The sequence below is a fragment of the Pan troglodytes genome, chromosome 9 (genome assembly GCF_028858775.2).
Source record: "Pan troglodytes isolate AG18354 chromosome 9, NHGRI_mPanTro3-v2.0_pri, whole genome shotgun sequence".
Classification (NCBI taxonomy): Eukaryota; Metazoa; Chordata; class Mammalia; order Primates; family Hominidae; genus Pan; species Pan troglodytes.
In genome coordinates, this window is record NC_072407.2 from 77,680,445 (window position 1) to 77,692,514 (window position 12,070).

The window sequence follows — 12,070 nt, forward strand, 5'->3', positions numbered from 1 at the left end:
GTGAAACCCCGTCTCTACTAAAAATACAAAAATTACCCAGGCGTGGTGGTGCGTGCCTGTAGTCCCAGCTACTCGGGAGGCTGAGGCAGGAGAATCGTGTGAACCCGGGAGGCAGAGGTTGCAGTGAGCCAAGATGGTGCCACTGTACTCCAGCCTGGGCGATAGAGGAAGGGGGATCATAAGCTCTAACAGGGAAGTAACAGCATGGTTCCTGAAGAGTGACTGCAAAGATTTCAGGGAGAAAATGTATCTAAGGTTTCTAGCCTTCTGCCAGGCACATGCTAGGCACTAAATTAGCTACTATTAGTATTATTATTTCTGATGGTGAAACTAGAAGTTTTTAGTTTGCTGGTTCAGGCCCATGTTGAAGTTATCTTCATTCAGCAGAGAATGAGAAGCTCACCTATTTACATTAATACAGTTGACACAATTCATAAAGCCAAAGCAGCATTGTAGAGATAGCTCCTTAATCTTAATGAACATTTGTTGATTTATTTTAGTTTTATATTTGGGACATTGAATGATTCTTAGTGATTGTTGATTTAGAACTATCACTGGCTTGACATTTTTTTGAAGTTCATATATGCATTAGATACAATCCTTCCCTATGAGAGCAACAAAGAATTAATCGTATATATCTTCTCTTCTTTGTGGGTTAGTCTTGGTCAGCATTGTATTTCTGAGAGTTAATTGCACAAAGTTAACCAATGATCTAACAAAATGCCTCAGTAAAAATGTCCAAACAGACATAAAACACTGCTGAGTTCATATGAGGTTTCCATGACAAGTTTCTCTCCTGGCTTTCTTCCCTCCTCACATCACTCCTCCTTCAACTTTTTCATGGATATCCCTTCTGCTGTCAGTACTCCAAATATGTGTATCCCCCATGGCTCCATTTTCTGTTGGTTAATTTTCTCTACTCCTCTTCCAAGGGTAATTTTGCCTCTTCCTATGACTTTCACAGGAAGTGAAACATCCACAAGATGATTGTTTCCAAATCTATATTTACAGCCCAGGCCTCTTCCTAAACTTTCAGATCCATTTACTCAACCGACCCTCAAACACCTCTTGTTAGATATCCCATAGACAACCCAAATTCTGTATATTGAAAAGTACCTCAACTTTCACTTCTGACTTTTTTCCCCCTCTATTTTCCCTGTTCCAGTGACTAGCATCACTACCAGTTACCAAAACCAGAAACACAAGGGTCATCCTGGGCCATATCCTCTTCTTTGCATCTCAATTGGTCATTTAGATCTGTTGTTTTGTACCCGTATTATGTTATAAATCTCCAATCTCACAACCATGGTTAAGGCTTTGTCATTTTCTCCAAATTATCTCAATAGCCTCCTTATTGGCCTTCCCTTCTCTAATCTCCCCAGGTCAGTCAGCCAGTGGGAACTTTATAAAATTTGAATCAAACTATGTTGTCCCTCTGCTTAGATTTTTTCAGTGACTCATTATTGTCTATAGAAGCAAATCCAAACTTCTTAGCCAGGAATACAAGGCTGTTGATAAGCTGACCTATGCCTACCTCTCAGAGCACAAAAAGAAAGCGAATAATAAAAATAAGAGTAAAATTTACTGAAAAAAGAGATGCTCAACAAAATAAAAAATTTATTCTTTGGAAAGACTAAAAAACAAAACAAATCTGAACAAGACTAATCCTGAAAAAAAAAAGCGAGAAGGTACAAATAAATATTAGGTATGAAAAAGGAGACATAACTACAGGTAAGTAGAGATTATTTTTAAATCCACAAGATAATGCTATGATCAATTTTATGTCAATAAATTATAAAATTAGAAGAAATGTACATTTTTCCAGAAAAAAATTATCAACATTGGCTCAAGAAGAAATATAACACCTGAATAAGTGAATCAGTATTAAAGACATCAAATTGACAGTTTAAAAAAAATCCATGAAAAAGACAACAGGTCCAGCAAGTTTTACAGGAGAATTTTATCAGATATTTGAGGAGGAGCCCTTCTTATATAAACTTTTTCAAATAACTAAAAAGGAGGGGAATCTATCCATTTAATTTTATAGGTATAACCTTGATTCCAACAGTACATAAGACTAATATAAAAAAGGAAAAATTATAGGCCAATCTTATTTATGAATATATACGCAAGCATTTCAGATAAAAAATAGCAAACCAAATTCAGCATAATAAAATATATTTTTATCTAAACAAGATTTATCCCAGAAATGCAAAGATGGTTCAATATGAGAAAAAAATCTATTAACAGATTAAAAAAGAAAAATCACAGATCATCTCAGCTGATGCTGAGCCTTCAATAAGAGAAAAAGCATTCAATAAGATTCAACAGCCAAACTAATTTTTAGAAACCCCTAGCAAACTAAGATAAATAGAAATTTCTTAACCTTATCTTATAAAAACATAAAGCAAACCTCATACTTAATGATAAAACTTTAGAAACTTTCCCACATCCCAAGGCAAGGATGTTTGTTATCACCTACTATTTGAAACCATACCAGATGTCCTAACCAACAGAGCAACACACACAAAAAAACAAGATATATAAATCTTGGAAAGGAAGATAATAAATTGTTATTTGCTAAAAACATACATTATCTCCACAGACAATCCAGGAAAGTCTACAAACAAAACTAATTAGAGAGTGTGATAAGTTTCCTGAATACAAGATTAACATACAAAAATTAATGCATATGGGCAATAATAAATTAGAAAAGGTAATGAACTCTTCACGATAGGAACAATAATTAAAAGCTAGCTCAGAATAAAATAAAATAAGATAATGTAGTATTAGCTCAGACTGATGGAATAGAACAGAGAACCCAGATATAATATCTAAAGATATGTGACCCTTATGTGATACAGGAGATATCATAAGTTAGCGGGGAAAAGCAAAGCTTTAGAAAACAGTGTAAGGATAAATGACTTTCCATATAGGGAAAAATTCAATACTTACCTCACTCCATTCATAAAGATAAAATCTAGTTAGATTATTAACAATTTAAATACAGAAATAAAACTTTAAAACTGTACATATGTGCATATATATGAGTATATATGTGTATGTGATTTTGTGGAGAAAATTACAAAATATAAGAGAAGCACATAAAAGACTTAAATAAATGGCAACCTTTGCCATGTCTGCATGTGGGAAAACTCAATAGCTTAAAGATGGCAAACCTCACCAAGTAATTTTTTCCCAAGTAAAGCTTGCATTCATCTGCATTAAAATTATCTAGAGTGCTTGCTAAAAATTAGATACTTAGGCTCCATTTTAAGCCCGTTGAATTAGAATGTATGAGGATGTGGCTCAGGAATCTGCATTTCAGAAAGCTCTCCAGGTGATTCTTTTGTGTACTAAATTTTGAGAATGATGCCTTATAAAAGTAGATCATAACGTGAGTTGCACATTAGAATCACTTGAAATAGTTTTTAAAAACTTGGTTGCCCAGGCTACACCCCAGACCAATGAAATCAGATTTTCTAGGCAAGGCACCTATGCATCAGTCTTTTGAAAGTTCTCCACTGATTCCAATGTGTAGCCAAGGTTGAGGACTGCTGCCCTAGGTGAAGGTCCATGTAGAGTCAGGTCTGTAAAGTTTGCTGCCCTTCTCCGTTTGAACATTTACTTCTAGTGCTAACCTGGTAGGATTTGTACTTTTTTTTTTTTTTTTTTTTTGAGATGGACTCTCACTCTGTCGCCCAGGCTGGAGGACAGTGGCACGATCTTGGCTCACTGCAACCTCCGGCTCCCAGGTTCAAGAAATTCTCCTGCCTCAGCCTCCTGAGTAGCTGGGATTACAGGCGCACCCCACCACGCCCGGCTAATTTTTTGTATTTTTAGTACAATTTTTTGTATTTTTAGAAACGGGGTTTCACCATGTTGGTCAGGCTTGTCTCAAACTCCTGACCTCGTGATCTGCCCGCCTCGGCCTCCTGATGTGCTGGGATTACAGGCGTGAGCCACCGCGCTTGACCAGGATTTGGACTTTAACTTGATTGAGGAAGACACAATTTTCTTACATTAAAATTATGACTCATTTATTTGGTATTCCCAGCTCCTTGTCTGGTACATGGCAGGGGCTTGGTGATCATTTTCTGAAAAAAATTCAACGAAATGAAATTGACTCTATCAATATGTAGAAAAATAAAATTTTCAACAAGCCCTAAAAAGTCCATTAGATTCAACAAATCTATATGGCACCTAGGCTGTGAGAGGTACAGAGTGAACAAAATACAGCCTTCTCTTCAGGTGTTCATGACGTGGTGGGGGAGACAGACATGGAAAAGAGTATTTTACAATCAAGCAGACAATGATAAGGGTTCAGAAAGTAAAAAGGGAATAGAAGAACAATTGATTCAGAATGGCTGGCTCTAGGAAGGCATCGCTGTAGACTCAGTATCCAAGATTGGCCTCGAGGCATTGCTGGGATTGACCCAAGAGGAAATTAGGGAAATGGGCAGTTAGGGAATGGGGCAGTTCTGCACAGCATAAACTAAGTCAGATGGGTCTTCCTGTAACCTTCATACAAGGCTGGAGGGCAGACATTAAAGGCTCCTTTTCTTTCTAACTTCCTTGTTACTGCTCTTATTTTTCAAGTATTTCACCCTGGTTTATTAATTCTACCTCCTGGTGCCTCAGCTGGTTTCTTCTAGGAAAAGTTTCTCATTAGCATTTCTATAGGGAGCAGCTGCTACCCTATCTACCCCTATTATCTGATGGCCAGGGCAATGGGGTTGACTGGGAGAGGAATTTTAATCCCCTCCTTATGACTCATCTATTTTCTAATTGAGAACGTCAGGTCTAAAGTCACAAATGGCTTCCCAGTGAAATCCATCCTTAACATTAAAAATGGTAATAAAGACATGCTTCTCAGTTTTACAAAATCATCTATGTAAAATGAATGTATTAAAAATTAATCAAACTCATGTTTGTGAATAATCCTAAAGCTATCTTGGATACTACTTGAATGCAAAAATCTCAGGCTGATATGAATGGATTGGGAATTAGATGAGCTATTGAATAGGGAAGGTTTCTCAAAACCATAATGTCAAAGGGTATCTAATGTTATTTATGACTGTAAATTGTAAAGTAAAACAATGAGCATGTATATGATTCTGAATTTTGAATGTATATTTTACATGATGGACTGTGTGTCCCTTTCTGTTTAAGCAGACTGTTCACATTGATGTCATGTGGCAGGTGTCATTTGTAAAGTCCATGAGATGAACCAGTCACCATGGTGTGAATACACCATAATTTATGTAGAATGGCAGAAGAAAAAGGTTTGTAAATCAAATTATCATTGAAGTGGAGCACAGCTTGGCTTCTAAGCCTTCTAAGGCAACATAAGGCCCATCTTATGTCAGTGGACATGGTACTTACTTAAATTCAGAAGATATCCTAGAATCATAGCAAGGAAAAGAATGTGAGACAATAGGGAAGGAAAATCAATGTTCTAGATAAGCTTATAATTGCCAACCATTTTTTCTTTACAGTGTATTTAATGTATTGAATAGCTTATTTCTTTATATCTACTTTCAATCAAAGTGAATTTCTCAATTATTTGTTAATTTTTATTCTGGAACAAAAAAAAACCCATTAAATTTCACATCAAATTTGTCATGCACTTAAATTGTTCATTAAAGAAATTGATGCTTCTTAGCAATAATCATTCCCTTAATATTTCAAAACCCTTTTGATTATATAGCAAAATAGTACTCCTGGCCCGAAAGTCATAGGTATAATTAAATTTTACAAAAGACCTAAATTTAAAAAAATTTTTGAGGTGTTCAAAGATTTTTTTGACAGGTTAATAGAATTGATAGATGCATAAAAATAATCATTCTCACCAGCTCCGAGGGCATAGCCTTCCCCCACCAAATCCAGTCATTTCCAGTATGTGTGTAATGTGAAGCATGGCATGTGAAGCACGACATGCTTACTGCACAGCTAAGCTGTTGTTTTGAGGAAAAAGGCTATATGGAACAAGGTACAACCCCAAATCTGGAGTGCGTTATATCCAAAGGATGTGGTCATTCCTTGACTGACAGGCCACTCATCCATAAACAAAGCAAGTCCTGCCAACTTGAAATCATAAACTGAGTAGGATCACCCAAGGAGGCTTAAGAATCTGGAATCTCTCTTGATTGGCATTGACTGCATGGTGGTGAGAAGAGACAGCTCCTGCTAGTGGGTAGTAAGGTTCCACCTGCCACAGGGTGCTAGAATGAGAGTGGGAAGATGAAGAGGCCAAGCCAGTAATCTATGATGTTGGGCCAGACGTGGGCTTCTCAGGGTAGGAAGATCAAGAAATGAAGTAGGGTCTTGAAGCAAGCAAGCCACAGCAGAACTAGAAAACTACATCCTGCCTTTGTTTTTTATGTCTCCTGCTTATTTGTTTCCCCTCTTTTCTTTTGCTCCCCGCTTGGTAGCAGCATAAAAACATCGTGAACATTCTACCATCTCATGGCTATTCAAGGAAAAGGATTTATGTCCTTGTTTGACCAAGAGCTCAAAGGAAGTGCTGTACTCCTGGGTTCCCAGTGTGGTTGTTGTGATAGCAATAAACCAAGAGAGAGATGCAAGTGGGAGGTGGAATTCAGGAAGATGAGAAATGCAGGGGTAGGAGTTGGGGGACAGATTTTCTCTTAACATGAAGGATGTCTGGATATGCTATTCTTTCCTCAGCCTATGAGAGAGTATTGGTAATGTTCACTGGAGAAGGATATTAGTCTAACATGAGGCTATATACAGAGTCTTGGCAAAGGACTAACTCTCTAGTCCTCCCCGCCCCCCACACCCTCTTGCAGGAAGGAGGCAGCAGAAAGCTGTGGCATTGATAAAGGACCCCATAAGCTGCATTTTGAACACCTCTAGCTCAATTACTTTCATACACATCTTCCCCGAGAGACCCCAAATGCAATGTTGCATGTCCAGAGTCAACTGTGTTCTGTTAGCTAATTGATGTTGGTTGAAACATAAGGGGAGAATTGAAAGCTAAGCCTTCAGAAATATATACTGGATGGATGAAGGGCAAGAAAGCAGACTGGAATGGCTGAAGCTGCAGCAGAGGGAAAATTCTAGAAGGAAAGAGAGAGAGAGATTTTCATGCTTGAAAGCATTCATTTGCAAGGAATTGAGTGTGCTGGAGAAAGGGGTTTTTGGTGGCAAGAGAATGAGAGACATCTGGAGAACATGTAGGGAAAGGAGAGAGAAAGAAGATGCCTCAATAGCAGAGAAGGCTGGACGCACCTAGGAAGTAGGATCATAAGGTATCATGTGGAAGGTAGGAATGGAACCAAGATGTACTAATTACCACTATGTGCTAGGCACGAGCTGTTCTCCTGATTATCTCATTTAATCCTCACAATGTCCAGCACACTGCTTGGCATACAGTAGGCACTCAAAAATATGTTGAATATTTAATATTAACTAAATAAAAATAAAATGTTTAATATTAAATCAATAAAAGTGTGAACAATCCTAAGAGATGTCTATTACCAATTACATCTTACAGATAAGAACCTGAGGCCCAGAAAGGTTAGGAAACTTGCCCAATATGTCACAGCTAGGGAGAGGTAGAAGGGCAATGACTTCAGGGTGGAAGGTGGGGGGTAATTTGTAAAGATCCTGTGGGTAATCTAGAAAAAGGTATGGTGCTTGGGTGTTGCCCAGAGACTGAGAAAGGGAGGAAAGAATGAAGGGCCAAGGGAACTGGGCTAGGGAGGAGGGCGAGAGGCCACTTGGAAATAATTCTTCTTCTGGAAGAATGGGGACTCTGCAAAGGGCAACATCCAGGCTAACGCAGGTGAGCTGGATGGGGGCACAACGGAAGCACAGCCTCTGCTGACATTGCAAAGGATCTCTGTGGGAAGGCAGGGATCTGAGGTGGGAGGGATGGAGAAAAGGGCTACAGCGGTAAAGTGAAAGAGCCAGGCAGGCTGAGATGGAATATACTAACAGCTTGCGCATGGGACAGGGCAGAAGAGAAGGCTTCGACGGGAGGTGGCCTGGGAGGCGGCTGGGGAGAGGGTGTGGCCTGGGACTGGAGGGAGGCTGCACGCTAGGCCTGCGCTGGGGATCCTGGGCCCCGGGCAGCCCGCGGGGAGGGTCTGCGTGGTGACTCCCCCGCGCTAGCAGCGGCCGCGTCTCACCTGTAGGAGCTGCTCACTGCACTCGCCACCTCCTCGCGGATTTGCCGGTTGAGGGCGTCCGCCGCGGCGCGCCCCCTGCCAGCCTCGGAGCCGGTGGCCTGGACCTGGGCCTGGGCCGCGGGCAGCGTCGTCTGCTCGTGCCCCAGGCCCTCGGCGCGGCGCACCATCCAGGCAGGCCCGGCCTTCCTGCGCGTGTCGCGCTCGTCCGCCCCGGACGCCTTTCCGGCCGCCAGGCCACCCGCTCCGCCGGGGGCCGCCTCCTGCTCCCGGGCCTCAGCGGCGGCCTGCACTGGCCAGCGCTCCTGGCTCTGCGGCCGGCGCTTGGGCGCCCCGAGAATGGGCGCCGACGCCTGGGAGGCCGCAGAGATCTGCACGGGCTTGGGGATCCACGGGTGGTCTCCGCGGCGCGGCAGCGGCCAGGCGCGGAAGTCCTTCTGGTACTGGGTCTCGCGCTCGAAGGGAGCGTCGGAGGGCTGGTATTCGCTGCGCGGCCGGCAGCTGGGCTCGGGCCGCTGCACCTTCCAGGCTCGGTAGTCCTGCCGCATCACCGAGTCCGCGGGGCCGGAGGTGGAGCCGGAGCCCAGGCCCGGGCCCGGCCCGCTCCGGCCGGGGCCCGCCGCCGGCTCGCGCTCGCCGGTAGGCCCAGGCGCTGGCCCCGTTGCCCGGGCAACTGCATCCAACTCGCCCTGGGCTGGCTGCGTCTCTATGGCAACCGCGCGCGCCGAGGGGGGCGCGAGCGCCGGCTGCGCCTGCTGCTGCTGCTGCGGCGGCGGTGGCTGCGGCGGGGCGCCCGGGTGCTCGGTGGCCTCCGAGTACTTGGTGAAAACCAGCGGCACAGCGATGTCCGCTTTGTCCAACTGGTTCCAGAAGCGGGCGATGCAGCAGGCCCTCGTGATGCACGGCCACGCCATGATGCTAGCTGAAAAGCCGGCCTCCTCTTTCTTCTTGTGGTTCTAAAGCAAGTCTCTAATCTTCCTTCAGCCTCCGATCCTGACCGGCCAATGTGGTTCCCACCGTTTTCTACCCCCGATCAGCCGGAGCTAGTTCGCCCTCCTCCCTCAGCGAGCACCCGGGGAGAGCTGTCCTAAGAGAGTCTGTAGAGTCCCTCGATTACCGGTCGCAAACGCCTTTGGGAGCGCAGTCTGCTGCGGGCGCCGAAGGGTGAGACGCACGGCGTTCCCGAGTCCCCGGCAAGGGTGCCTGGGACGCGCCCCTCCCTGCGGCTGCGGCGGCGCACAGACCTCGGTCGAGCGAGGCGACGTGAGGAGAGGTGGCTACAGGCTTAAGCCATGGCGCAGAGGAGGGGCCGGGCGGTGTGGCCGCAGGGTCCGCGGACTGGGCTCGAGTCTCCTTCCTGCCGGCGTCCTAGTGCAGCCGGCCACCTAGCAGGGCTGGGAGGCCATCACCTCCAGCGGAGACCGAGCATTGCTGCCTCTGCCGCTGCCCGCGAGGATGCCGCAGCCGCCGCCGCCACCGCCTCTTCTCCTGGGAAGCGACCCCACCCTTTTCTGCAGCTCTCGGTCTCCGCCGCTGCCCGCGAATGATGCTGCAGCCGCTGCCGCCGCCGCCTCTGCCTCTGCTGCAGGGAAGCGGCCCCACCCTTTTATGCTGCTCAGCAGGGAGAAAAAAATCCAGGAACGATGCTGACTGAAAGAGTGCTGCAGAACAAAACAAAACAAAACAAAACAAAAACACCTGCTGTCGTCAGCTTGCGCTGCTGGGAGCTTGCCTTCTCTCCCCACCTCCCTCCGCCCTGGCAGCTCCTCCCTCCTCTACTCCCGGGCAACAGCAGAATCTGGGGACGTAGTGGGTTCAAGTCCCAAGCTCGTGAGGACTTTCTGTCCTTGTGCTTGTCGCTTCATCCCCAGGAGTCGGAGGCTCCTCTTTTGTAAAATAGGGCCAATCATGGGGGGGGGGGGGGCTATTAAATTTTAAAACATGGAGGAAACTCCTAGTGAAATGTCTGTCCCAGAATAGATGCTTTGAAAAGGGGAGCTGCTGGTATTGGTCAAAACCTGCGGGCTGTGTTTGAGCCCAGTTTGGTTGCCTCCTGGTTCAAGCACTTGCCAGTCTTACGCACAGGCCTTGCTCAGATGTGTCGGAATGGGAGCACCAGGGCTGGTGGTGCCCTGGATGTTCCTTTCCTAGGGAATCTTTGCGAAGGTATGTTTTAGACTCCCCCAAGAACCGCCCAGTCCCTGTTCAGTTCAGGTGCCACACTGGGGCAGAGGTAGAGAAAAGAAAATTCTGGAAAGTGGCTTAATTGTGGAGGTTGGGAGTAGGTAGGACCTGTGCCCTAGGAAAGGGCAGTGCCTGGCCTGCAGGGGCCTTCTGGCACGTTCTCACTCCTCGCCGTTGCTCTTCTTCTATCTTCAAAGCAGAAGAGATTTTGAAGTCCGAAAGACCTGGTTTGGCTCTGCTACTCTCTGTGCCACTTGGGCAAGTTGAGTCATCCCTGGGTTTCAGTCTCCTCATCTGTAGAATGGAGGAAATACTAGCTGCCTCAAAAATGGTTTTGTGGGCCGGGCGTCGTGGCTCACACTTGTAATCCCAGCACTTTGGTAAGCTGAGGCCGGTGGATCACCTGAGGTTGGGAGTTCAAGACCACCCTGGCCAACATGGTGAAACCCTGTCTCTACTAAAAATACAAAAATTAGCTGGGCGTGGTGGTGCGTGCCTGTAATCCCAGCTACTCAGGAGGCTGAGGCAGGAGAATCGCTTGAACCTAGGAGGTGGAGGTTGCAGTGAGCCGAGATAGTGCCATTGCACTCCAGCCTGGGTGACAAGAGCAAAACTCCATCTCAAAAAGAAAAAAAAAGTGGTTTTGTGAGGATAGCTAAGGACCCAGGGCAGAAGCTTTGAGTCAAATCTAATCTGCAGAGATTCAAATCCTGGCTTTTGTAGCTCTTAACTGTATGGCAGTGGGCAAATCACTGCAATCTTCTGACCTTCAGTTTCATCTATGAATGGGGGTACCAATACTGAACTTGCAAGGTTGTTCTGAGAATTAAAATGAGATAATGCACTAAAAATGCTTACCACAACATCTGGCATATGGCAATGGCTCAATAAATGGTAGCTATTAGTATCCAAAAGGCCCACCCAGAAGACCCATAAGTGGAGTGTCCTAAGAAGCCACTTGGACACCTTCTCCAGGAGACTTCTTGTTCCTCCAAGTAACTTTTGTTCTGTCTTTGCTATCTCTCCATTTATGTCTCCTGCACTCCTCCACTAGCTACATCCACTGGACTTCAGCTCTTTTCCCCTCCAATATAGGCAGAGTTTTCAGTATCAGTTAAGCTGGGAGCATTGGTGTTTCAGGGAGAGAAAGTCAGGTATGTGTTTAGATTATAAATGGGTTGCACAACACAGATTTTCTTTAATCCTAGAATCAAATAGGATGAGAAGACAGCTCTGATTAGTCAATTATCTACTGAACTTCCTCCTACTTAGGTCTTTGCCTCTTGGTGATTTGATTTGAGTTCCATAAATAAAATAATGTCTGGTGCTGTTTTCCAGTCGTTAGGAGATATATTTTTATAAAGAACATAATCTGATCGTACATTTCCTCCTCTCACCCCTGCAGAACTCCCTGGGATTTGGCTGATGCATTTCCAATAGTGAATTCCAAAGGTTTAAAAAAGGCTAAAAATTGGAGGGAGGATGTCTATTCTGAGAATCACTGATAGTTTATCCTTCTTTCATTTAACAAGTCTAGTCTCCTGATGCCTACTTTGTGCCTTGAGGACTATAGGACACATATGGATTATAGCTCTGGAGGAGCCCTCACTTGAAGGAATGTGTTATTGGAGAACTGAGAGACAGACACATAAGTAAATAATTATCAAAGAGTATGGTCAACATAACAGAGATTAACACTGGTGCTGAATGAATGACTAGTAAGAGATGAGAAG

The 12,070-nt window shown here is 44.8% G+C and overlaps 1 protein-coding gene across 4 annotated transcripts in view; it reads right to left on the minus strand.

Annotated features, from left to right (window-relative positions):
* Window positions 1-11,671, minus strand: part of MAP6 (microtubule associated protein 6) — an 83,996-nt gene extending 72,325 nt beyond the window's left edge. For all 4 annotated transcript variants that reach the window (XR_002938513.3, XR_010147616.1, XM_508647.9 and 1 more), the window contains exon 1: window positions 8,157-11,671. Coding sequence is in view for 2 of the 4 variants with exons in the window: in XM_508647.9 (XP_508647.1) it covers window positions 8,157-9,067 (911 nt within the window). In the remaining 2 variants the exon portion in view is untranslated. The remainder of the gene's footprint in view (window positions 1-8,156) is intronic.
* Window positions 11,672-12,070: the final 399 nt, after the last annotated feature.